Here is a 27998-nt window from a genome sequence, read left to right on the forward strand (position 1 = left end):
TTCTAGAAAATCTTGGAGTTGGCAGCAGTGTGGTGTGGATTCTGGGTTGTTTATAGCCAGGGCTGCATGTCTGGTCACAACCCTGTTTAGAATTCCATTTCTGGTTTCATTTAACAGCTCTGACCCAGAGCATCATTGCAGATACTGTTTTAAGCATCTGCTTTAGGTCTGGAAACAGTGTCTGGATCTACCTGGGGACTTACGGGGAAAATCACAGTATAGTATCAAGCGCAGAATCTTGTTTTTTTTTTTTTTTTTTGAAGACGTTTGTGATTTTTATTATAGTGCATAAAGAATACCATATTAGAGGAGAAAAACTTAGTTTTGTTGTAAATTAAATGCATATTCCTATAGAAGCTATTTCAGGTTCTTTAAAAGTCTCTGAATCTGATTTAGATAAAAGTTTAAGCATTTGGATAATAGAGGGTCTATTATAGTCAGGACTTAGGCAGTTCAAGATGGCAGAGAATGCTTCCATGTCTCACTTCCAGTCGGACTAAGGTGATAAATATGCCATTTTAGTTTAAGGCACCTTGCTAAAATGTCCTTGTTTAATTTCCTAAAATATGTGTTATATTCTCTTTCTTAAGAAAGTTGTTTTTTCACTTTGCCCTGTTGAAGATAAAATATTTTTTTCTGTAGCATTAAAAATGTCAGCTTACATTTAACTTAGCTTTTAATGAAAAAAAGAAATTAATATTTTTTAAAGGTCTGACACTGAATTTCTAATCTAGAGTGCAAAAATATGAGCAATGCAGTGTTTATCTACATGTTATGAAGAAATGCTGAAGTCATTTTCTATTTAACCAAATAGGAAATAATAAGAAATGAAATATATTAAAAAAATTTTTATGTTTATTTATTCATGAGAGACACAGAGAGGCAGAGACACAGGCAGAGGGAGAAGCAGGCTCCCCGTAAGGAGCCTGACATGGGACTCGATCCCAGGACCCTGGGGTCACGCCCTGAGCCAAAGGCAGATGCTTAACCACTGAGCCACCCGGGCTGCCCTAAAATCTTGTTTTTAAAAATATTCTTTTGTTCAATATATAAAACATGTGAGGACCATATGAGATGATTTTCTCCATTGTAACAGTTTTTATATGCATAAGAAATTATTTTGTAAGTTGTAAAATCCTTTGTGACTAAATTTTAAGGTTGTGTTAGTGAAATACTGTTCTCCAGTCTTGCCGTACATCACATAACTTCAGCTCACCAGCACACCAAAAATAAACATTAAAAAAATAAGAGAGTCACAGCTGTTAAGACACACACACAAAAAATGTGAAAGTTACAAAGATTATACTATTCACAGGTTCAGTTATTACTGTGGTTCAAGTTAAAAACAGACTATTTGGCTTAATGATCATGCCTGTTGTATCTGTTCAAAGCTTGGCAGCTCAATGTAATTAGTGCACTAATAGCTTGAGTATTTGATGTAGCATGATTTTGGAGCTTAATAGAAGTTGTCATACACCATTTAAACTAGAGCCTTGGCATCATTTATTGTTTATAGTCTTTAGCAAATATCATTTGGCCACCCTTGTCAAGATATCTGGGGAAAAAAAGGTTTCCAGAACCAGCTTCTAAACTCTCCATCTTTAACCATTATGCCTGCCAGTTACATGCATTTTTTTCTCCAATAGTGAAGGGCATGGCAGCTTCAAAGTGAGTCAGACTCTTCTATGTACTTGTTATTGTGAGAATTTGGATGGAATGTATCACTACAGAGGGAAACACTTAAGAACTGTTCCTGTCTTAGACACTCATGTGCGCATGCACACACACAGCTTCCCTGCTAGAGCAGTCTTCTTAGTTGTCAAAGAACGTGACCAGTCGACCTAGGAAGGTACTGTGAGCCGTTGTCGGCCAAAAAAAGGTTTAGACAGGTGCTCATATCCCAGTCCTCCAGCCCTTCCTTCCTTCCTTCCTTCCTTCCTTCCTTCCTTCCTTCCTTCCTTCCTTCCTTCCTTCCTTCCTGGAGGAGGGTCAGAAGGAGAAGTAGACTCTCCACTGAGCAGGGAGCCTGACTCAGGGCTCGATTGTGAGACTTTGGGATCATGACCTGAGCTGAAGGTAGACGCTTAACCCACTGAGCCACCCAGGTGCCCCAGTTCTATGTGAAAGGAGTCAAAATAGTATGGTTAGTGGTTCGGGAAGGGCTAAAGCTGATCCAGAACTGGCCTAGCTCCACCCTCTGCTCACTAGGGGGAAGGTTCCATGAGGCACCTGGACCCATGCCACTCCCCATCTGCTCCAGAGCCAGGATACGGCGATTCCTTGACATTCCACATACACATGAGAACTCCTGAGTGTCCTCAGTAGCTTGGCCCTGAGTCTCTTCCTTCCAAACTCTATCAGAGAGACTCTGGATTCCCATGTGTGTCACATGTGCTGCTCTTGGGTGTGACCCCCAACACCACACTGACCTGACTGCTGTATTTTATAAGGGAGCAGGGTTATACTGTCTCTGGCACCGCCTCTGAACACACGTAGAAAGCGTAGGTCATGCCAACGTATTAGAGGAGTCTTGTAGGAAGAGTGGCCGCATCCACGAGCAGCTGCACGCCAACGTCGGTGACTCCCTGCAGAAGTAAATGACTGGAGGGTCTCTCGTAACACCTTGAATTCCTTCCTTCCTCTCTTTCCCTGCCTGTCTTTTCTCACTCATGGAGGAAATACCATGTGATAGATGGACGCAATTTGTTTCTTTTAGAAAATGTTCCTAAGACAGTCTTTTTGCTATTTAGGAAATACATGTCAGTGTACGTTATTTTATTCTCGAGAAATACAATAATGTTAGCATAGCATTCTTAGAGATGTTTTTGAGTGATTCATGCCATCAATAAGTATTCGATAGCTGGCTACAGATGTGACGCAGTCATGTGGCATGTAGCTAGAACACAGGTATCCTATAGTGGAACCCCATCATAAAAGAGTCTCTTGGACCCTGTGGATCAGGAAGGTTCCTTGGAGTTGGATATATTTGAGTTGGGCCTTGAAATATTGATAGCAGGAGATATTACAGAAGAGGAGGAGAACGAACTTCGACATAGGAAAGCCTGGGTGTTTGTAGCACATGTTGGTTGGCTTTTTTGGCCCAAACAATAGAATGTACCATGGGAATAGTGGAGAGAAAAGCCGGGAGCAGAGGAAGGTTGTCCTGTCCCTGAATTCTATGGCAGGAAATTATTTTTCTGGATCGTTTTGGTATTGTAACTCATTTTTTGGTGGATCTCCTATATGTAAAGGCTTATTGTCATCTTCACTTTAAAAGTCGGCATAGATTTGCCAGCCTTCTTGATATTTTACAGTTGGATGGGATATAATTATGGGAACAATTGTTGCCACTATTATTTTTGCCAAAGAAGAACCTGTACGTAAGGATATGTGGCACTGTGACTTGAGCAGATTTCCTGACTTTCTTGAATGGGCATAAAGTATTCGGGTGTCTGCAAACCCTAGCCCCCTATTCAGGGCCCTCCATACTAATAGTAGATGGACGGAGAATCCAAAATACCGATATTTATTGCTTAATTGAGTGGACAAGGTGGATTAGGATTTTATGAACACAGACTCTGTGCTTTGACTGTTGCTATTACGATTTTAATCCAACATTTGTGTTCTGTGCCAGCTTCTTGTTTTCCACCCCCTATAAGGAAGCAGGTGAGGCCGGGCCAGCAGGTAGAATGACCACGGTGGGACATAGGCTAGTGATGAAACCCAAGGGAAGAGTGTGTGCAGCACAATCCCTGAGTTAGAAGGTACCCCATTGATTTCATAGCTGCTGTGAAAGGAAAAAAAAATGCACATAACCAAATAAAAGGCCCTATCCATTGGAAGAAGCCACTCATTTTCCAAATGTTACAAATGAAAACAAATTGCCACAGAATCCAGGAAAAAGGTAACTTAGATTTGCATCCTAGGGGGAAGGCGGGGGTCAGAGACCAGACTACTTTGTCGGACCAAAATCTGCACCCTGAAAATTGAAAGTCAGCAAACCAAGCCAAGGGGCCAGGCCGACCGGATGGCAGCAGGAGTTGAGGGCTCTGGGAATGGGTTGGGATTGGGTGTCCTTCAGGGGTGGGGTTGAGCCTCTTCCCCAGGGACAGAAGTTAAAGGACCCTGGGAACACGGAGGCTCTTCCAGCTGGCCCGCGTTGTTTGGCTGGAGTGTTCTCCACGAGGTCAGGTGAGGGAGCAGGGTTCCCAGGTTGGCCTGGGGCCTCTGCAGTGTCCCCACAGCTGAAACATGTGCCTGCGGCCCTCTGGGGGAGAATGCCGTGGTCCTGCACAATCCCACACTTCCGTGTCCGGCCTCGCCCGAGCCTCTCCCCTTGGCGCTTCTCGCACAACAATTCGCAGGTTACTGAGAAGCACGTGCAAGTCTCATGCAGGCACCTGCACTGTGATGTAGCCTCATTCTCTAAAGCCATGTTATTTTGGTTGAAATTTGAAAGAAGTCACATTAATTCCATTCCTGGTGTATCCAATGCTTTACGTTGGTGTGGGGGAGGGGGAATGAAAGCAATCCAAGACCATGGTCATTACAAAAAGATGATATTGTGAGCACAAAAAAATACTAAAAGGCGTGTGTCTCATTACCTGCTAGGTGAGTAGACTTAGAACAGTGCCTGGTACGCAGTCCATGCTTAGTGAGTTTTAGCTTAATTAAACAGGGTTTTGTAGGAAGTCCTTTGTAAAGCCTTTGCGCGTGCTGCTTGTCCTAAGGACGTGACATATAGTTATAAATACTAAATTACTATTTATTGTGGTGGAACAACCAGGAATTAATTAAGCCAGATATTTTGAATGTCCTAGCTCATATTTTGCTGGTCCTCACAATCTTTGATAGTCCCCAACATAGAGACAGTTCTTAACACCTATCGGCAGAGCACTTAGAATCGGTCACCCGGGGTCAGAGCATGCGGGTCGCCATGTGAACCCACTCGCCAAGCGAGGAACGGGCATGATACAAACGTATAGAAATGTATGTTTCTTTTGTTTTGATTTTTTAAATGCTCTCAGGAGCAAGAATTTCTGTGAGATTTTGTCAATGTGCAGGAAGATTTTTAAAATGCATACATTGCGAGAGCACACAAAGTAACTTCTTTCTGATTCAATTTCATAAATTGCTACATGAAGAAGTGCTCTCTAGTAGATAATACTCAGAAATCAGCACTTAATATGGCAGTAATGGTTATTGCTGTCATTCTTTACATCTTTAAAAATAATTAAGCATTACTGCATCGGCATTATAAAGTTCCCCTATCACCATTAAGAGGATATTTGAGGTTTGATGTAATTTAGCAAATTACATTATACAGTAGTTAAGGTTTTTATGTAGTGAAGTAAAATGCGTCGTAGTTGAGCAGACTTACCATGTAATGCATTGTACAGAGTTCCACGTTGCAGCTGCTGCCAGCTTCGTTCCAATGTCATTATTGCTTTGCAGGCTGATGTTCCTCAGGGAGTGATTCGAGTGCAAGCTCCCCATCTCTCGAAAGTTTCCATGGCAATACAGCTAACTGAAGAACTAAAAGCCAGTGATGTGCTTGCCAGGTTTCTCAGCCAAGAAAGGTAGAGGCCTGTTTTGTTTTAATCATTCCGTGGCATAACTCACACACGTGCTCTCTCCCTCCCTCCCCCCACCTTCCTTAAAAAAAAAAAACAAGTACGGGTGATGTGAAGTGCTTCAAAATTTGGTCTTCCCAGCAGAAAAGAAGAGCCAACTTGACAACTAGACTGTGGGAATGAGTCTAGTGCATTGGAGGTTGTTTATGTGCGAGTCGAGGCTGTTTGGAGCAGGATGTGTGAACATTCCTTCACGGTGCCTGCAGCGGGCTCGGCCCCCGAGACCACTCAGTAGGCTTTCTAGAATATGTTGATCGGAGGTTAATCACCACATGTAGGCTGTTAGGAAAATGGCCAGATAAGATACAGTGGGATTAAAACAAACAATACAAAATACAACTTTTTCTATGAGCTATGACGAATAAAAAGAAATGCCGAAATTTAAAACCAGGAATTGAGGGAGGACATGCAGCGCCTGGAGCTCTGAGGTCTCCTACACACCCGGCACGCTGCCCTGGGGAGCCGCAGGGGGGCCGCAGCCCAGCAGTCTCCACTGCGCTGGGGCTGGTGGGCGTGGGAGGCGGCCTGTGGGAGCCCTTGGCATCCCTCTGATAATATCAGAGCATCTGCTTCTTGAGACATTGTATTTTTTTTTTTTCTGGAATTTTAGAGCTTTAACAGGTAGGTTGGGTTTTTAGTTCTTGACCTTTTAATTATTTTTAGCTAAAGTTATTATTTTAATGATTTCGCCCTCATTTCCACTCATTGAAAATTACTCTAAATGTCTTAAAAGGGAGATCCGGGGCCCGGGCGTCTTGGCTTAGGAATTCTGTGTGCTGGTCTTCCACGGAGCATCCTCTCCGCGTGGTGCTGTCCAAGGGCAGCCCCGGAGGTTTGTGCCAAAACCTCTCTGGAGTTAATACAGCACCTTGAATACTTGACAGGCCTCTGCTCTGGTTAAGGTTGTCACAGGTCAGAAGGGGATACAGATACACTGTAAAGTGTCTTCACTCCCGGTTCATAAACTGGGGAAAGAGCCAAGCCTGAGCAGTGAGGACGGCAGCGAGCGACGTAGACGACGGGCATGTGGGTAAGGCCCGGGCCCTTGGGGAGCCAGCCCCGCTCCCCTGGCAGCACCACGACACATGCATGGCTATTGCTTCTGTTTAACTGATGAGAAAATCAAGACTTTGCAGGGTCACACCTTGCATAGGTGGTGGTGGTGAACTCTGAATGCACGGTTTCCTCCTGCAAAGGCTGCCCTTTCCACACTGTCCATACAAGCCAGGTTCCAGAAGCCATCCTGGACCTGGGGCCAGCGGTGCAGAGCCCCGGAGCAGCTGGATGCATCGGTTCCCTGGAGGGTTTCTGCTTCATGAAATCAGCCCCCGTCCTCCCCACTCCCTGCTGTGGCCTGGGACATACCAGTCCTTGCCGCTGTGCGCACCGGGGACGAGTGCCCGCCTACCCGCTCCCAGGGGGGTGCCCGAAGGACATCTGGCCACACGTCAGATCTAAGCAGCCCTTTCGGGCCAGACACAGCTATTGACACAGCGTCTACGCCGAGGACCCAAGCATCCAGTTCAGTCTGTGCTGTGGTTGCTGTACTTGCAGGTGACAGAAGACGAGACTGTCAGGCCAACCGTGACTTTAGTATTTAGGGTACAGCATGCTAGTCCCGGGCATATCATTATAGAGAGCATGAGGTTTGTGACAATTATCCTCCGCATACTGGGATTTTCTGCTTGGGGTGCTTTTGTAAAACGAGCATTTGCTGCCCCCCTGCAGTGGGATCCGTTTTTGTTTTGTTTTTTTTCTTTTTAAAGATGTTATTTATTTACTCATGAGAGACACAGAGAGAGGCAGAGACACAGGCAGAGGGAGAAGCAGGCTCCATGCAGGGAGCCCGATGCGGGACTCGATCCCGGGACTCCGGGGTCATGACCTGAGCTGAAGGCAGATGCTCCACCGCTGAGCCCCGCCCAGGGGCCCCAAATCCATTTTTTTCCTGCCTCTTCCCTCATGCCCATCCTGCTCCACCTACGTGAAAGTCTGGTAAACATCTCTGCCCATTGCTTACCCCCGGCCCCAGCTATTCCTCAGCTCCCTTCTTTACGTCTGGGGGTGCTGAAGGCAGATGATCTGGATCCAAATGCCATCTTTTCCTATTTCATTTTAAGCTAGATTTGTAACCTCCTTAAGCCTCAAGCTTTTCGTTTATGAGTAGACCCTAATAGGACCGGCCTTGTCCTGCCATAATGAGCTGGGGAAGTGACTGTGAAGCACATAGCACTACTTGTTCGGACCATACAAGTGAAACCCTCAGTGTTTATAAATATGTTCTCTTCTGCCACATTCCCCTCCCCTCCCCTTTGCATTCCTCCTGTGTAGGGACCATTGGAAACCCTACCTCCCCCATCCTTTTCCTCCCGTACTTTCTCCACCAAAGACAAGAACACACACTTTATTTACATAAAGTAAATATACAATAAATTTCACATTGACTCACCAGCCTTGATAAAGGCCCTTGCCTTTTCCTTAATTTTGGATTTCTTGATGAGCATGACCCAAAGCTTGCATTTACCAGGAAGTCCAGTTGAGGTTTCTTTAAAGTAGAACAAGAACCCAGATCCTGGAGAAATGGTCTTATCAAGTCTCCCAAGACATTCAGCTTGGTTTTCATAGAAATAATGACTTCTTATGATGATAGTTTATTGCATCATAGTCTATATTATAAGTAAAGATAATTATTTAATTTTAAAAACAAGCATACACTGGTTTGGAATAAAACGAGCTGTCTCTTGGCTAGGGCATGAGTCAGCAGGTGGATCTTAAGTGTGGGTGTATGTAAAGCTCCGAGTGTCTGTCATGTTGCAGACAACAGAGTAGCTGGAGTTGGATAACCCGGACGAGTCACCGGACGACAGGTTGGGGACGCTGCTTCCCAACACGATGGTTCGAATGAAAGTCGGGTCTCCTCTTCCCTCTGCAGTTCCGGGGAGTGTGTCTTCAGGGCCTTACAGGAGTGGTCCGCAAAGCCTTCCAGGCTTTGGCTTGGCTTCACAATCCATTAGAGAGCTTCACAATCCATTAGAGAGCTTTTGAGAAACAAGTTCTTTGGTTTGATCCAGATGTGCGAGATCAGCTTCTAGAGCTCTGGGTCTGAATTTTTAGCAGGTTTCTTGTATACAGAGTTATGAAAAACTGCTGAATTTTATTTGAACCGAATACTCTGGAAGAGTTTATTCTTTGAAGAGCACAAATCTGCAAAGGCATCTTCTACTTCTGAGGCCGTCATAATGACTATTTGCTTCTGCTTCGAGCGTATGTAACTCCCGTACCTGAACAGTCAGCATGGGAAGGTTATGAACCGGGTCTTACGCTTGAAGTTCACCTTGTGTACTGTGAGCTGTCAGCACAGCAAACATGTGGTGGATACTTACTGACTAAATGCAGTGTAAGAACTAAGGTGGAAACATTTCTTCTTATAGTTTTAAGAGGACCTTCCTGGCCCCTTTGCCAATTGGCAAAGCAGTTGGTCATATTGATGATTTTATTGGCCACAAAGATGTTACTTTTCTTCTTAATTTTACAAATTTAGATGCTGATTTATTATTTTGCCTTCAGATGTATGAGTCCATTTGTTTATTTTAATTTACAGGTATGACATTTTTATTACCTATTTGGCACACTTAACAGATGGGAAAATACGAATGTTAGATAATTACAGTGTGTCAAGTTATGAATTTCCCATACAAGCCCGAATTCCCCAAGCACATTAAAGTGATTTACTTGCAAGCTGTTTGATGATACAACTAATCAGTTTGTTTTGTCCCTAATAGTGGGATTGCCCAGACTCTTAAGAAAGGGGAAGTTTTTTTGTATGAAATTGGAGGAAATATTGGTAAGCACATTTTGTTTCTCTCTGTGTTACATATGCTGATTTGACATTGCCGGTGGTTATTATTTGTATCTTTGGGGGGTGAAATCAGAAGTTACATGTAGAAGTTGATGATGAATATTGTGGATTTGTTCAGTGGTCTTTTTCTCTTCAGGCTCTATTTGAGCTCCTCCCTGCAAAGGCCCATCTGCGTTGAACCTCAGCAAGGACGAGTTCCCTTAAAATAGTAGCTGCTTCTAGGACGTTAATGAACTTTTTCAAAACAACTTTCTTTTTTATATGCTTACATCACATCTTAATAAAGGAAGTAGCCGAGCTAATTTAAGGCCAGGATTACGTTTTTTATTATGGCTCAGTACGGATATTTTTAGTGAAAGCAGAAGTTATTTTTGCCATTGTTGATTGCCTTCTAAATAAATAATGCGCACACACGCACGAAGGCAAACACAAAAATGCACAAGTACGCATACAAGCACATTGGTAACTTCAGAAATAGAAATAGAATGAATGGATTAATTTTGACTGTGCCTTATATTTTATATGCCCGTTTTTAGTTATCAGTGGGTTGTACTCATCCCTATTAAAAGTTAAAGTGACATTTTTCTCTTTATTTGACCCTCGAAAATGGCACAGGGTGAAATTATTAACAAATAAAGAGTGTTTAATTCAAAGTAATAATTGAAATATTTTAAGATAAGTTTTATGGAATTATTTTCCTGGGACACAAAAGGATTAGTAAATATTGAAAGTTTAACGTGGGAATATGAGGGCATGCTCTTAAAATTTGAATAAACTGCAACTGTTAGAAGCCTGGAATTGTTAACTTATTAGCAAGGCTTATTTAAATATTCATATATTTGGTCTTGCATTTTTACTCCTAGAAATTGGGAATGAAGTGGTGTTTCTTACTTGGGTAGACCCAAAGCTGTTGCCACTCATGATAAAGGTGAATGAGCCATTTCAGAGCCCTTCACGCAAAGTATCTTCAACTCCTTAAATTAATCTGAAACCCATTCCTTTGGAGAAAGCCTCCTAAATTGACTTCAGTATTTTGGCCAAGTCTTATAATGTTACGGGAGGTAAAGGATGGAGGGATATTTTGAAATTTTGTAAGAGTTCAGAGTTAAACCATGAGGAATAAGCTTAACATTACATCCCGGCCCCTGCACCATATTCAACTGACCCAGTGTCTCTTTGGTAGGAGAACGCTGCCTTGATGACGACGCGTACATGAAGGACTTGTTCCAGCTCAACCCCAGCGCCGAGTGGGTCATAAAGTCAAAGCCATCCTAGGAGGTGGAGGCTGCAGATCCACCACGACTTCCTGAGACTACTTGCTGGGGCGAGCGTGCAAATGGCAGGACTTTCCTATTGTTCAAATGTCCCCCACCATTGAATAGTGACACCATGAAGCCTTAAAAAGTTACAGATTTGTGCTGCTGCCAGAATTATGTTAATTGTTAACAATATGATGAGCAAACCAGCATCTCTGGAGCGAGAGGAAAGGGAGTTTGGTAGCTTGGTGGCCATCACCCTCTGGGAGAGGTGCCCAGAGGCAACAGTGAGTTTAATGTGAGAACATGCTCTCTCCCCTCTCCCTCTTTTTCTCTCCTAAAACCATATCCATAGAAATATGTGCTGCTGCTCTTTTTTCTCCCCCTCATGTCTGCCTTCCCCCAACTAGGTTTGCTTTTTAAAACCGAGAAGATCGCCAATACCAGGTATTTGGCGAGTCGTGAAGACAGTCCATCCGAAAACAGACCAAACTCAACAGTATTCCTGTCACTATCGAACGTTGATGTTCTTCCCTTTGAATCATTTGTTCCAACGGGAACATCCCACTGCTTCTTGCTGTATCACACGAAGTGATTTGCATTGTCTTCAGTTTGTCTGACACGTGCACAGAACCATATCCACTATCAAGAAAATAAAACTGTCAGAGACTGCCAATTATTACTCAACTATTAAATACGTCCATCCTAAGAATAGATAAAATATATCCATGTGGAATAACTGGATTACAGATAACAAGCGAGTGAAAGCCAAATCACTTCATGTATGCTATGTTCTTCTAAGTGAGATTTACGAAGTCTTAGCTGGCTTTGCCTATTGTCCTATTAGCATAAACACTAAACACGCGTGATGGTATTGATCCACTAATGGTTAAGAATGTATTGTACTGAAACAGGGAATTATTATTTTTTTTAAGCTCATAAATAAGGCTGCAGGAAGAATTATTTTTTTTCTGGGTATGACACAGTCCTGTGAACAAGCTTTTATTTCTGTACTTTAAATAATCAGAGTAAATTTATTAAAATGCTGCAGGAAGTACTATTCCCAGGGAGTTTAATGCACAAACCATATTGTGACAAGAGATGAGCCTCTGAACTGTAAATAAGAGGAATGAAGTGAGAAACTTTCAATATTTTATGAGCTTAGAGTGTAGTAAATAAAAGGTGATGTAAATGAATGTTGCACACACTGCGTTTATGATACTTTTAGTATTTTAGGGAAAATTACACATTCTCAGAAGCTCTTGATGTCACTCCAGTTAGGAGGGAAAATGCTGTTAATGAGAACAGTCATAAATTTTTAGCATGTAATTATAAGAGCAGCCTGTGGATATGATCATTTAAATAACATTGTGGTGATTTGTGCCATTGCTTTTTTATTTAAAAATTTTTTATAATTAAATGCATTTTTCTAAATTATCTTCTCTTGGAATTATTACTTTTAATCCTATGTGTTTATGAATGTACTATATTTTTGTTTTGTTTTTGTTTTGGTTAAAATCCACTTTTATTGCCCTGTTGCTCCTGTATAAATTGGGAAGACATGTAGAAGATAGAAAATTGTTTCCCACCTTAGTTTTTTCCTTATGCAAACTTCTGTTCTTAAGGATTTTTCAAAAACACATTGTATCCTGTTTCTAGTTTTGATGATATATATTAATTCTCCGAAATGTTTTAATAGTTTTAAGCTAATGGAAGCAGTTAATGATACAAACTCAAATTTTAGTGCTCAATACATTTTAGGAGTCCACAATTCCGAACAAAGACTGGAGTGAACGTAATAATTTAGATAAATGGCTTCATAAACATATATCAACTAGCTTTTTACCACATTTACTATTCCCCAGAATGTGTATTGGTGGGGGAAAGAGGGACACAAGAGGGTTTTGATAATGAGAAGAACGCCAGATCATGGTAAACGCATACGAAGATGCCATGGCATGTCGGGTCCTTGGAACTCATGACTCCTGTTCCTTGATATTTAACGATAGCACCTTTACATAATCAAGAAAGATGAAGATGTTTGTCTACTTCTGAAGAGGAAGAGCTTAGTAGTGTAGAGCCTCAAATATAAATGGCCTAGAATTAACCCAAATGTTTTTTCTATGATTTTTTTTTTCCCCGTAGTGAACTTTAAATCTTGTGGTAGGTGAGTTTTTGTTTGTACGTGAGGGGACATTGGAAACAACAAATATATTTGTTATGAATCTCAAACAGCTTAATCCTTAAGGGAGTTGCTGTTGAAAACTTAAGAGCTGGTTTTTAGAGAAGACTCGTTGTTGCCCTGTTAATATTTCAGAGATGTTTCCTCTCTTCTGAAGTGGGTTACTGTAATTATTTACAGTCTTTGCTTACGGCTGCTGTTGCATTCAGCATAAACTTCTTGCTGGTGCTCTTTGGGAAAAGCAGCTTATTTGACCGACTTCCTGAAATGTCTTATTATTGCCTTTTCCTGATTTTTGTTTGACTGGATTTCATGTTCTACTTCATCCTACTGATCTCTTGGCCTCTTGATCAGTAGGTGGCAGTATTGGTCAGGGATTCCAGAGTTCCCGAGTTCCCTTTTATTGGCTGACTTTTACCCTTAACCTGTTGAGTGGGGAGGGAGAGGGGTGAGAGGGTTTTTTTGAGCCAAGATGAGACATTTTGACAATGTCTATTTCAAGCAGAAGGATCAGGACAAGAGGAAAGACAGTGAACCAGGAAGGTGAAAAGAAGGATGCCTAAGGAGGCACTAAGGACATCCGTCTTTCGTGTCTATGTGGTTTCTTCGTTCCACAGATACTTACTGGGCATCTACTGACACGTGCCAAGCATGTCCTACCCTTGAGATACATCAGTGAGCAAAATAATAAGTTAAATAAAAATTAACAAGTAAAATCACCTCATATGTTGAAAAGCATGTTAAGTGCAGTGAACATAGAAAAGAGATGAGTAGGATAAGTGGGATGAAGGGTGGAGGGATAGGTTCCCTGCAGTAGCAAACAGTCTCTCATTGAATATCTAATAACAAAGACTTGAAGGAACTGAGAAAATTGCCAGGTGTGTGCATGGAATAATTAGAACACAGGCCCCAAAGCAGTAGTGTGCCTGGCTTCCCAAAGATTAGCAAGGGTAGCAGCAGAGCTGGGGGGGAGGGGAGTGTGTTAAATGGAGGGGGTCAGAGAGGTAACACTGGGATGGGGATGAGGACGGGGGAAAGAACATCGTGGTCTTGTTCTAGGACAACTATAATTCATTGTTTCAGACGTTTTTGAGAGCAAAACGGTGCTGTTGGCAAGGGCAGTAGCTATGGAGTGATACGAAGTGGTCAGAATCCGGATGTGAAGTCAGAGGTCTATAGGGTTCCCGCTATGAGGGAGAGAGAATGCATTTTTAATCAAGACTAATTACAAGATTTTTTGCTTGAGCAATGGGAAGACGGAGCTTCCAACAACGGAAATAGAGACGGCGAAGACAAATCAGGTATTGTGAGGGAGGAGGGATCGAGGTGCCCATTGGGCATCCAAGTGGCCATGGCGACTAGGCGGTTATCTGTGCCGATGGAAGGACCGAGGCCTGGGCCGGGGTCAGTGGCATGTGCGTGGGTTAACTGTGAGCTTGCCTGCGATCCCCAAGGGAGTGATGTGCATGTGGTAGAGAAAGTGCCCAGTGGTAGAGGTTGGGGAGGAGAGAAGGAACCAGCAAAGACCCTGAGAAGGAGCCGCCTTCGAGGTGACGAGGAGACTGTGATGTAGCCAAAGGCCGGACACTGCAGCCTCCCGTACCCTTGGAGGTCACTGCTGACAGCCGAGCAGCCGGCCGAGCGCGTGGGAGAAGGCTCCAAGCGTGAGTACCCGCAGCTTATGCAGTTCTCTGCAGCGGAGCCAGCCCCAGCCGTCAGCCAGCGGGAGCCCGGGACATCCTGCGGGCCTTGAACGCCCGACTGGGTCGCTTCTGGAGTGTGTGCCATCATGGTACCCTCGAGGCGACAGAGGTCCCGGAGCCGGGCGGCCTGGTTAATGAGGGCGACGGCTGTATTTTCTCCTTTGTGTAGCGGGGATGCCAGGAGCCCACGTGGTGGCTGCTGACGGCTCGTTCCTGGACAAGGCTCAGCGGCCCGCGGGGTCAGCCCACGGCAGCGCTGTCTCTCAGGCGCCGCCTTGGACCGAGAGCGCGGGCAGGCGTCCTTCGGAAGGGCGCAGGAAGGGTTCGGTGACAGCCCTCCCCTCCTCCGGGGTCAGTGTCATTTCCGATAGGACGCGTTGCCTTCCCGATGAAGCGGCAGAGGGGCCGGGAGCCCGGGGGAGGCGGTCGGCCCGAGGCGCCCGCAGGCCCATCCCCCATGCCAGGCCCAGAAGGGGGTGGGCGCGTCGCCAGTGGCCCCCTATACCCGACAAGCGCCTTCTCGAAGGCGGCTCCGCAGGCCCTCCCGCCCTGGCTCTCTGGGTTCTGGCTTCTCTGACTTCATCCCTAGCGGGCAGGTGACCGGATACCCCACCTCGCCTGGCCTCGCGGCCCAGCTGCACTGGCCCAGCTCCTCCCTCTCCCAGCACCCGAGTCGACTCTCACAGACGGATGATCCAACACAGGAGCCCCTGCCCCCGGGGGACTGTTTCCTAAACTCTTTAAGATTTCTATTTAAAAAAAAAAAATGATTTTATCTATTCATGAGAGACACAGAGGCAGGGACACAGGCCGAGGGAGAAGCAGGTTCCCCACAGGCCCGACGCGATCCCGGGACCCGGGGTCACGGCCTGGGCCCAAGGCAGACACTCCGCCCTGAGCCCCCCAGGGGGCCCTAAACTCGTTAGAGCTCTGAGGGTTTGCATGAGCTACTCTCCCTCGTCGACCCGCGCTGGGTGCCGAACAGCCGCGTTGCCAGCAGAGCTGCTGCTGGGGTTGCACAGCCAGAGCCAACGGCATGGCCTGGGTCGGGGGAGCTTCTCACCTCCAGATGCCACGTCGCGGTGCCTCCACCAGGGGACTTCCATCAGCCTCAGAGAGAGCTGTGCGCCCGTCTACACTGTCTACACCGTGGCCCGGCTTCTCCCTCGGCCTCCGGGGCCTGGGCTTCTGTGTGGCTGCAGCCACCGCCCCCCCAGGCCCCCTACCTGAGCTGCAGGCCCCCCACACCCCCGGGCGCAGCCTGAGCTGCAGCCCACCTCCCCAGGCCCTGGCCTGAGCTGCAGCCCACTCCCCCACCCCAGGCCGCGGTGAGCTGCGGGTCCCCAGCCATCAGCGCAGGTGGCCACGGCCTGAACAGTAGTTTTCCTGCACCTGACCGTGGTCCTCTACAGAAAGGAAGTGACTTAATCCTGTGTCTTCAAAACTCCCGCTTCGGTGTGAGAAGGCAGGGTGTCGTAGCTTTGGTTGTTTGTGTCACCCGGTTTGTATCAGGCCAGAGAAAATTCTGAGAAGAGGAAGGATTAACTAGTAAGTGACTACACATCACTTTTGTTCCAAAAATCTGGAAACACGTCGTAGGCCATGCCTCTTTCCTCCTCAAGCTTATCTTCATGTTAAAAATGGGGAAGGGATTAACATTCTTTATTCTTAAGAAATTACTAGGCATCACTAGAGAATGCCTTACGGTGCACTGTGAGTTCCTCGGAAAATATCACCAGGAGTACTTGAAAGGTCCAGAAGAAAACATGGTTCTCCGCTCGTTGTCCGGTTCCTCCTTTTCTTTCCAAACGTCTCAGTGCTTGATACGTGCTGCACTGTGCTGTATATTTTGGTGATGTGAAAATCGGTCACTTGCGCATCTCCACAGAACACCAGATTTAGATTTGGGGACACCGTTAATGTGGGCTGGCCATAGGGAATGTGTTCTCAGCAAATGGACTCTGATTGGAGGGAGGCGGAAATGGGTGCAGCTAATGATAGATTAAAGTTTAGTGGGAGTACAGGGAAAGGATGGTGTTGATTGGGTAATTGTTTTTTTTTTTAAATTTTTTATTTATTTATGATAGTCACACACACAGAGAGAGAGAAAGAGGCAGAGACACAGGCAGAGGGAGAAGCAGGCTCCATGCACCGGGAGCCCGACGTGGGATTCGATCCCGGGTCTCCAGGATTGTGCCCTGGGCCAAAGGCAGGCGCCAAACCGCTGCGCCACCCAGGGATCCCTGATTGGGTAATTGTTAAAAGAGGCTGTGGCATTTCAGCTGGAAGCCCTGTTAGGATGCCACAGACTAGACTGGGCCAGAAAGGACGACACTCAGAATAAAAATGAGTGTGAATGGCTCATCCTCATGTTCCGGAGTTGGGGTTAAAAAGACTTTATGATTCTACAGGATCGAGAGGACTGACGGAGATGCTCGGTGGGGAGTCTGCTTCTCCTTCTTGCTCAGCCCCTCCCCCTACTCATGCTCTTGTGCTCTGTCTCTCAAATAAATAAAGTCTTAAAAAAAGAAAGACTCCTGGGAAAAGATGATGGTGTTTTGCATTGCACTCTAGAATGGGATGATGGGATTGGGGCAAGAGAGAAGGGAGTATTACAAGTGTGGTCGGGAGAGACAATGAGATTGTCAAACTTGAGATGCATGAAGAACTTAAACAGAAATGAGATCTCTCAAGAAAGATTTCTTTGAAAGATGTATATTTGCAACGTATTTGCTTGGAGGTAATGGGTAAAGCCAACGGAGCCAAAAGAATCCTCTCGTGAGCACGTAGAGACGGGAGAGGGCCAGAAACAGCCTTGACGTACCCGACCATTCAGGGATGCCAAGAAGAGTTGGAACCAGTAAAGAGCAAAAATCGTACATGTCCAGGAAGACAGCAGATTTTGCAAGAAATGGTCAACCATGTCAAATAATTGAGAGCAGTGGACCAGACAGAGACCAAGTAGAAACCACTGAAGCTCAAGCTGACACGTTCAGCGCTGGCTGACCCTCTGGAGAGCGAGCGGCTTTGGAGTTTGGGGAACAGAGGCCTGCTGCGAGGGGGCCAAGACGTTCACAGGAGCTGGAAGCTGGGAATTTAGTTGGGGCTGTTGGGGGGGGGGGGCAAAAAAATAAGGTTTATTGCAGTTTTCTTTTTTTTTTCTTTAATTTGATATTTTGCTAAGGGAAGGAAGCTTGACCACAAAATAGTTTTCACCCATGATTCCTAATACCTGATATGCCTGTATTTATTTCTTTAGTGAATTCAAGAGCACCCTGGCTCCTGTTATCTAAAATATCACTCAAAATAACTGAGTAGCTTTTGAAGAAAATTAACCATGATGAAGGTGAAAAAATCCCTAAGAATGTTGTTTGTCCGTAAGAGATGATTTTTGTGATTTTTAAATTTAAACACTCTTTCCTAACTTTAAGGCCAATGACTTTATTTCACTTTGTTTTTCAGTACAGTTGATCCACACTGCTCCATTTGTTTCAGGTGTGCAACAGAGGGATTCAGCATCTCAGCACCTTACAGCTCTGCTCACCGTAACTCTGGCCAACACCTGTCACCTTGGGTGCTGTTGGAATACCCCTGCCTATTTTCTCTGTGCTGCATCTTTTGTTCCCAGGACTTCTTCATTTTGAACTTGGAAGCCGGTATCTCCCAGCCCCTCACCCATTTTGCCTGTCTTCTGCCTCCGCATCCCCTCTGGTAACCATGAGTTTGTTCTCTGTGTCAATCGATCTGATTATAAGCTCGTTTGGAAGCTGATGTTAAAGAGGCTGATAATTTATATAGAAGTCTGTTCCACATTAGCAGCTCTTCGAAAATACCCTGGATTGGGAGATAGCATTCTGTCTCTCACGGCTCTTCTGCATTGCTGTGCGTAGAGTCATTGCTCTGCCCACTATAATGTGTATGGCGAAGCCTGGGAAACATATAATAGGAAATTATATATATATATATATATATTATATATATATTATACATACACATATATAACAAAATCTGGGAAATATAGGAATTTGGAAAATACAATGCTATATGAAGCAAGATTAAGACACATGTTATAAACTTAATTTCCAAATCTTAATTTCAAAAGGTAAACAGTGCACTGAAGTGCTATGTGATTCTGTTCAAGTTTTTTTCTCACCCTCTAAAATGATTTTTACAAAGCACTGCCTGTTTTTAAGTGGAAATCTAACATTTTTATTATAAGCTTAACTAATTGCAAAGGGATTCTAATACTTTAACATTTTTCAGGTGAAATTTAATGCCGTAGTGATTTGCTACTATTATCTTTTTTTAAAAAAAATGCATGAAAGCTCTTTGTTCATAGCAAGAAATTTTATACTGTTGCTTTTTTCCTATTTCCATTGTACTTCCTCCTTAGAAATTTATCCTAATGTAATATATTCAGTGACACAGGTTGATTACATTTCTCTGCAGCACGATAAATATATATTGAAGTAATAGTTGATAAAACAAAATATATTATAAATCTTAATAAAGTTAATACACATTTTCAATTTTATTAAAAATGGAGTTCTTCCCTTCTATTCCCTTTCACAATTATTTATATTCCCCAAATGAATGAGACCATATAATGTTTGTCCTTCTCTGATTGACTTATTTCACTCAGCATCATACCCTCCAGGTCCATCCACGTTGAAGCAAATGGTAGGTATTTGTCATTTCTAATGGCGGACTAATATTCCATTGTATACATAGGAAATATAAGAAAGGGAGACAGAACATGAGAGACTCCTAACTCTGGGAAGGAGTGGTGGAAGGGGAGGAGGGCGGGGGGGTGGGGGTGAATGGGTGATGGGCACCGAGGGGGGCACTTGATGGGATGAGCACTGGGTGTTATTCTGTATGTTGGCAAATTGAACGCCAATAAAAAATAAATTTATTATTTAAAAAAATAAACACTAATAGACCACTAAAAAAAAATGGAGTTCTTAGTGAGATAGGGTTTTTTTTTTTTAAAATTTTTATTTATTTATTATAGTCACAGAGAGATAGAGAGAGGCAGAGACACAACACAGGCAGAGGGAGAAGCAGGCTCCATGCACCGGGAGCCCGACGTGGGATTCGATCTCGGGTCTCCAGGATCGCGCCCTGGGCCAAAGGCAGGCGCCAAACCGCTGCGCCACCCAGGGATCCCGAGATAGGGTTTTTAGTTTTTTCTAAACTACCAATGGATAGATATAACTTATTCCTAATAAATCTAGCCTCAATTCTACTTCTATTTTTTAATTTTATTTATGTGTGTATATATACACATGACATATATAAATATGTAGACACTGAAAAACTTGTAAACATATGCATGTAAATCAGAATTTCAAAACTTAGTTATAGCAGTGATACAGTTCTTTAAACTCCTTTAAAGTTCATCATATGCCAAAAATCACTGTGATCTATGACCAAAATTGTTTGTGATCTACCAGCTAATTGGTCCTTCTTCATGACTGTTGAAAGCAAACAATTTGAGACAATTTGACTCATATACAGACTTGTTAACTCAGCTGCTACAGTAATTCATTTTGTCATTTTCTGAGAAGTGTGCTGGAAAATGATTACTGACTCAAAGAGGAGTATAAAAATATTTGAAGTTCTTGTACAGATTGTCAAATAGCTTTTTAGGAAACTTGTACTTATTTATACTCCTATCAATGCAATTTTGTGATAATGTCTTCTCAGTGTCACCATTTTCTTTGACATTCATTGATTTCATGGGTGAAGAAATTATACTTTTCTGCTTTAATTTAAATTTTGTGGTTGATTATGATTCTAATTATGTTTCATATGTTGTGAATTCACAAAATCAGGAAAGGTAGCTCCATAGTCTTTGTTTATTACAAAGATAGTTGTGTGTATATTGATATTTAACCTACTTACTTAGGATATTTAGATATCATATTTCTGTATTGAATGAGTATAAATGTGTGGTAAATATTTAATATCAATGCCATAGAAGGGCACCGGGCCCATGGTAAGTAATATGAATGTCAATCGGCATTGGCATCATCATTATCACCAATGGAAGATGTTTTCCTTAGTTTGGCTTTAAATAATTTATTTTTTTATTATTTTTTTATTTTTTTATTTTTTAGCTTTTTTTAAAAAAATTTTTATTTATGATAGTCACACAAAGAGAGAGAGAGAGGCAGAGACACAGGCAGAGGGAGAAGCAGGCTTCATGCACTGGGAGCCTGACGTGGGACTCGATCCCAGGTCTCCAGGATCGTGCCCCGGGCCAAAGGCAGGCACTAAACCGCTGCACCACTCAGGGATCCCCAATAATTTGATTTTTTTAAACATAAAACTTCTTTTTTTCCATTTTGTTTTATCTAGGTGTTCTTGAGTTCTTCTGAATGGGCGGGTATTATTTAATAAAGAAGGCTTCCTTAGAAACATGGACCATCCATCCTTAGGAAGATAGTGTTTAGAATAATGTTATTCTCACCGTCTCATTTAACTTGTTGACTTGAATGTAGGAACTGCTAGAGATGAGAAATTCCCTTTCAGCCAATTTTCATTTAACTTGAGGTTTCCTATCTGTTGTTTTCTACAAAGTTAGACAATATTTAAAACTGAGGCATCCTATGTCAAAAATATATCCAAATAAACTTGTGGGCCGAGGAGTGATAGTCAGATTTTAACCACCGCTGTGGCATGGACCCTGACCTGGCCAAATGGAATTTCACTGCAGATCTGGTCTTGCCCTGGACCAGTGTGTATCCACAGAAAATTGCACCCAACAAGGATTAGGAGGCATTTGAGTATTTGGAAACTGGAATATATATTTGAGATGTAAAAGTGGTTTCTTCAATTTTTATACCAACATGTATTTAAGTACAAGGTTTATCTAAGTGCAATTTTTTATGGAGCTGTCAGTTATTTGGTTAGGGAACAGAGGCAGCCAGTAATAAGGAATAAGGAAAATGAACTTCTCTAGATAAATACAATCACTAAGATTCCAGAGATATAGGGTTAGCGAATAAAAAATTAGCAAAACACACAAACACCAAAAAAACCTTTCAGTTCCAGGACATCTGATCATTCTGGAACGAGGATCCTTTGGCATCTGACCTCAGACTGTAAGAAGAACTTGCACATCCCTGAAAGGACGCAGAGGTAGCCACTGACCTCCAAGGATGGTACGTACGACAATGAAGATTTGGGAGAAACATTAGTTCAAGTTTAAAATGTAAAATGTATCATCCTTGGCCTGAACCTGACGTAGGAACTTAGCAGATGCTACGTAGATTGTTCCGTGAAGACAAAGACCCAGTGATCTGTTGTGGCCAAAAGCAAACTGAGCAGTTGGGCTTATCCAGTACAAAAAACCCCGGTGGAGACTATAGACCATGGAGCTGTGGTAGGACCAACCCTACGTGGCGTCTGGGTGCAGAAAATGTGACCATTGGTACGACTGTGCTTTGCAAACTGTGCACACTATCTGGACTATTAGCTCTGCTGGTGGCTGTGGTGATGATGCTGTTGCAGTGTGACCAGCGCACGTCTACACTGGGGTTTGCGGTGATGGCATCCTCCATGGAAAAGGTCATGATTCTCCAGCTCAAGAATATGAAGACCAAGGGGTGCAAGCATCACGAATCATCAGGCGGTGTGAACTGTGTCCTGGTGCATGTGGAGTGAGCAGTGAGAGTTGGAGGACGTAACGCATCCAAGAAGGAGACTGTCAGCACGTTCGCGCAGAAGCTGCTGCTTGTCACCCGGTGTCTGCAGCGTTCAACGTGGTGACTGGCAAATGGAAGGCGACCCGTGAAGGTCTGTGACTCCTGGAGCCCTGGGGCTTACGCACACGAGATGTGGGGAGGATTCTGAAAAGGATTCACGGAAGGCAGGCGGGCTTGGCCGCAGCAGAGGCGTAATTCGCTTCAAGAAGCTGGCGTCTTGGGGGATCCCTGGGTGGCTCAGCGGTTTGGCGCCTGCCTTTGGCCCAGGGCGTGATTCTGGAGACCCGGGATCGAGTCCCACGTCGGGCCCCTGGCATGGAGCCTGCTTCTTCCTCCTCCTGTGTTTCTGCCTCTGTCTCTCTCTCTCTATGTCTACCATAAATCAATAAATAAATCTTAAAAAAAAAAAAAAAGAAGGTGGCGTCTTTGCCAGGTTTAAAGCTGCCATCGGGGAAGATGCCCGGATGGGCCCTTCAGGTGTCTGCAGGGCTCTGGGCCACGTAAGGGGAGGCGTTGTCCCGGGGTGGCCGTGTTCATGGTTTCGGTGCTCAGGGACAGGCAATGTGCTAAAGCATCAGCAAGATCCAGAGGATGTTAGTGGCGCCCCCTGGGTGCTGACTGCACCAGGCCATGCGCCGCGGGTTTTACACACATCGCTGTGTCAGCGCTGTGCCGCATCTGGGCGGTGGACACTTCTATCTCCTGTTTTCTCCGTGAGGAGCCTTCTCCCACCAGGTCAACTAAGGGGCTGCAGCAGGCTCACCGACCACAAAGCACACCCCGCTCCCCACAGGCCCGCACGTCCACAAACCAACCCAGGAGGTAAAGCCCAAGCGCCGAGGACTGCGTGGCTTTGGGGATGGAGGGGGCCGTCCCCAGGAGACGGTGCGTGGCAGGCCACGACCATGGGGCCCGGGGCTCCGAGGGCCTGAGTCACTGTCACCCTGTGACTCCACGTAGGGGTTGGTGCATCAGCCGCCACTAACGCAACGATGAAGCCCTGGTGATGTTTCTAAGGTAGTAGTGCTGGGACTTCAGGTGCCTGGCTGGGGTTCAGAGACTCACGCACCCAGGTCCGGGCCCGCGGCCTTCCTGCCCTGTCCACACGTTTCCTGGTGAGGAAGCGGCCTGTGCCAGAGAAGCCTCACCCTGGATGTCCCCAGCCCGGCATCACCTTGTAAACCTGCTAGGCTGCCACCCCTTAAGCTTACTGCCGCAGAGGACTTGCCATCTGGGAGTCTGACCATGCGGCCTGACCAGCTCCCACGCCGGGGCCTAGAGGGCCGTGTCTGGTTTCTTCGTCCAACAGGTAGACCGCAGAAAAAGGGCATCCCAGCCCGAGGAGATGGTGAGGAGGCCAGGAGTAGGGACATGGCAGGCAGGAGTGGTGTGGTGTGGGGAGCAGGGGGCAGGAGGGCAGAGGGCGCTGGGCACTCAGGGACCCTACTGAATCTCCAGTTTCCCGTCACCCAGGCTGTTGGTGGTGGGAGCCTTGCCACGCACATCTCAGGGGACCAAGAGGTGACACTTGAGATGGACTTGGATGGAGTTTATCCTTGGGTTTTGGAATTTAGACCAACTATCCTCTCGTTAGTCTCCACACCAGATTGGGGTTGTGTCTGGGACACCTTGATCCCGCCATGGGGACTGAGCAGAGAGAGGGAAGGATTTTCAAAACCAGAGCAGTCGATGGGGAGCTGCAATCTTTTCCGTAGAAGGATGACACCTAATCAACCCTGTCTAGTCTGCCCGAGACATGCCGTCCTTCTTCGTTGTCAAAGTTGCTAAATCCCTCTTCCGTCGGCCACTCCAGGGGCTGCTCCAAGGTCCTTGGCTGGGCTGAGGCCACAGGACTTCTTTCCCATGGGAGCCAAAGCCCTGGATCCAGCCAGGGGTCAGGGGCCTCAGAAGAGGAGAAGGACAGGCCAGTGACTCTTCCGTCCCCGACCTCCGATGCTGCCGGGTCTTGGGGACATCATGTTCTTTGTCTCATCCTTGACTGACACTTACCCCTTGGCTTCCAGGGACTTAGATTATCTTTTAATTCTGCGTTCCTGACCCCCGGCCACCTGAAAGCCGCCAGCCGGGCTCTCCGAGCCTGGGTAGCATCCGCCTGGCGTCCGCAGGATTCCGCCGCTGGACGATGGCAGGTGGGCTGCGTTCAGGTGCAGCTTGTCGCGCCCCACCGAAGCCCTGGAGGAGCTTCCTGGCGGGTCCCTGTAGGGGGTGAGCGCACCTGCGGCTCCACGGGGGGCGGGGGCTGCAGCCCCGTGGGCCCAGCCGCTGTGGCCTCCTACCCTCCCGCGCGTGTCGCGTGTCACATTCCCGGTGACCGCGGCTGACCCCCAGGAGCTGAGCTTCCCAGCGCAACGGCCGGGCCACTGACCCTAGGCTCCCCCCCAACCCCCACCCCCCGCACCTGCTTGCCCTTGGCTAACACACCTGGGCCGCACCGGCTCCGCCCTCCTTGCTGGCGCCGCAGGCCAGCCGGCTGGGTCTCGGGTGCAGACGACCCGGCCTGGCCCCCAGCCCTCGCGGCGCTGCCCTCGCTGCCGCCTCCCTAACCTTCCCGGATGCTCTGCGGTCCCTGGAAAGGTCCCGAACTGACAGACGCGAAAGGAAAGAGGTGACAGCCGCACCTGTGGGCGCTTCCCCCGGAACGTGCTGCAGGGCCCGGGGGTCTGCACCTTCGCTACGAGCCCCTCGGCTCCCCGACAGGTCCACCCGGAGCCCGCGAGCGACGGAGGCCCGACCGAAGCCCCGCGTGCCCCGCCCACGCTGCTGCATGCCACACGGCCGTCGCTCGTTGCGTGGGGACGTGACAAGAAACACCGGAGAACCCTTCACCTTGTTCGTTCTCGTAACATCTATTGTTCGCCAGCCAAGCGGCCCTGCGGCATCTGTGCCTCCTCGTGGTCTCCTTCCGCGGAGCTGTGCGCACGGCCCCGACGCACGACGACGCACGGATGCCCCCAACGCCCCTGTTGGCTGCGCCGTCCCGCGTGGTCTCCTTCCGGGGAGCTGTGTGCACGGCCCGACCCACGGGGATGCACAGACCCCCCCCCCACCCCCCCTTGGCCACGCCGTCCTGCGTGGTCTCCTTCCGTAGAGCTGCGCACACGGCCCCGACGCACGAGGACGCACAGAAGTTCCCCCCCGCCCCCCTCGGCTGCGCCGTCCCACATGGTCTCCTTCCGGGGAGCTGCGCGCACTGCCGACCCACGGGAACGCACGGATGCCCCCTCCGCCCCTGTCGGCCGCGACGTCCTGCATTGTCTCCTTCCGCGGAGCTGCGTGCACGGCCCGACCCACGGGGATGCACAGACCCCCCCCGCCCCCCCTTGGCCACGCCGTCCCACGTGGTCTCCTTCCGTGGAGCTGCGTGCATGGCCCGACCAACGGAGACACACAGAAGCCCCCCCCCTCGTCCCCCCTCGGCCGCGCCGTCCCGCGTGGTCTCCTTCCCGGGAGCTGTGCGTACGGTCCGATGCACGAGGACCCACGGATGCCAGCCCCCCCGCCCCCGGCCTGCGCCCCTGCTTTGCTGCTCTGTAGTCCCTCATGCCGGCTGCGACCGAGCGTATGTCCTGTTCAGGAGCGTCTTCACTCTCCGTGTCGGGGCCTCGGTGCTGATGTCGACGCAGCGTCACGACGCGAGGCGACAGGTGAGCCTAGCCCGGCCTTGTGCGGCCCGCGGTGGGTCCCTGCGGTCGGCAGCCGCTGCCCCCTGGGCCCTGCGCCTCTCCCCGCTGGTCGCCTCGCGTGCTCACGCCCTCCCCACATCATCACGGGAGTGAGGTGCTTTGAAGGGTAAATGTGATCATGCTACTTCCCGGGGGGGGGGTCCCCTCAGTGGGGTCCCCCCTCCCGTGGAACCCAGTCCGCGATCCCCGCTGCGGCCTTGGGACTCCCCAGGTGTCCGCCCTGACCCCTGGCCCAGTCCCCAGCTCCGGGGCGCCTCTCCCGCCTCCAGCGCGTGCGTCCCCGCAGGCAGCCCACCGTGCGCGTGTCGCGGTACCTGGACAAGCGCCTGGGCTCCTGCGTGGCCCCGGCCACCCCTCGTCCCCCCGCGATGCTCCCCACGCCAACCCGTCCTCGTGTTGAGGCTGAGCTACAGCTCCAAAGATGGACGCGAGAACGTTGCTTCAGACAACAGCAGCAACAACAAAGATTTGCAGAGGGATCCCTGGGTGGCGCAGCGGTTTAGCGCCTGCCTTTGGCCCAGGGCGCGATCCTGGAGACCGGGGATCGAATCCCACGTCGGGCTCCCGGTGCATGGAGCCTGCTTCTCCCTCTGCCTGTGTCTCTGCCTCTCTCTCTCTCACTGTGTGCCTATCATAAATAATAAATAAAATTAAAAAAAAAAGACTTTGCAGAGATGGTTAAGGATCTTGACGTGGGGAGATTCTCGGGGACCACCTGGCTTGGCCCTGATGCATCACAAGACTCTACGAGAGGAAGCCGGAGACGGAAGCAAGTGGTAGAAGATGTGACAAGACAAGCAAGAGGTTGCAGTGACAAGGAAGGGGCCAGGAACCAAAAATAGGCCCGGAGACTTCTCCCCGAACCTTCTAGAAGGAGCATCCATGCTGGCACCTTGACTTTAAACTTCTGAGCTCCGGTGCTGTAAGAGAATGAACTCGTGTTGTCCTGTGCTACGAAGCTTATGGAAGTTAGAGTAGCACACCACACGCACGACCTTCAAAGGCCTTCATAAGCCAGCCACACAAGCCATTCATTCCATGAATGATGGAGGACTCCTTAGGATGTTGCCCTTATGGCCTTTATATTAAAATAGAAGGAGACGGAATGTAAACAGTACATGTGAGAATTGTAAATGCTGTGTACTTAGAGGAAAACAGGAACAGGAGAGGAATTGTAATTTTGAATAAGGTGGTCAACGTGGGGACTCAGTGAGAAAATGAGTAACGGGAAGGGACTAGATGCATGGACACAGGGAAGGGCGTCTTCCAGGGAGGGAGACAGGCCAGTGCCAGAGCTGTGAAAAGAGAGATACCTGGTGTGTTTGTGGAACGCTGAGAAGCCAGTGTGGCTGAGACAAGGTGAGCCCGAGTGGGGAGTAGTAGGGTCGTGGGGTCAGAGAATAATAGCCGAGCCAATTATGTAAGCCATTTCCTGCATAAAGTGGGTTAGTCTTGAAGAGTTTTGAATAGAGCCGTAAGATGCACTGAAGGGGTACCTGGGTGGCCCAGCCTGTTGGGCGACGGACTCTTGATTTCAGCTTAGGGTCTCAGCTCAGATCTCGCAGTTGTGAGTTCAAGCTCTGCGTCAAGCTCCATGCTGGATGTGGAGACTACTTGTAAAAAAATGCACTGAGGGAGATTTTTGAAAGAATTCCTCTGTTGCTCTTTTGAAAATAAATCCGGAGTTGGGGTAGGGATGGCGATAAGGATGAAAGCAGAGATATGAGTGAGAAGGCTGTTGTAACAACCCAGGCAAGAGATACTGTTGGCTCAGACCCAAATGGTGCCTGTGGGGTCAGTGAGCAGAGAGAAGATTCTAGATACACTTTAAAAGGTGAGGCCAACAAGATTCCCTGCCAGAATGGATGTGGAAGTCTAACGCCAAAGTATTTTGTCTCGCGAAGGGGGAGTAGTAGGCTTAGCATGGATGGGGAAAGCTGAGTAATAGG

General features: G+C 47.1%; 1 protein-coding gene across 3 annotated transcripts in view; it reads left to right on the plus strand.

Moving 5' to 3' along the window:
- Nucleotides 1-12185, plus strand: part of ARHGAP18 (Rho GTPase activating protein 18) — a 116841-nt gene extending 104656 nt beyond the window's left edge. For all 3 annotated transcript variants that reach the window (XM_026013392.2, XM_072764546.1, XM_072764543.1), the window contains exons 13-15: nt 5455-5579; nt 9416-9477; nt 10676-12185. In XM_026013392.2, coding sequence (XP_025869177.1) covers nt 5455-5579; nt 9416-9477; nt 10676-10767 — 279 coding nt within the window. In that variant the 3' untranslated portion in view covers nt 10768-12185. The remainder of the gene's footprint in view (nt 1-5454; nt 5580-9415; nt 9478-10675) is intronic.
- Nucleotides 12186-27998: the final 15813 nt, after the last annotated feature.

The sequence above is a fragment of the Vulpes vulpes genome, chromosome 1 (genome assembly GCF_048418805.1).
Source record: "Vulpes vulpes isolate BD-2025 chromosome 1, VulVul3, whole genome shotgun sequence".
Classification (NCBI taxonomy): domain Eukaryota; kingdom Metazoa; phylum Chordata; class Mammalia; order Carnivora; family Canidae; genus Vulpes; species Vulpes vulpes.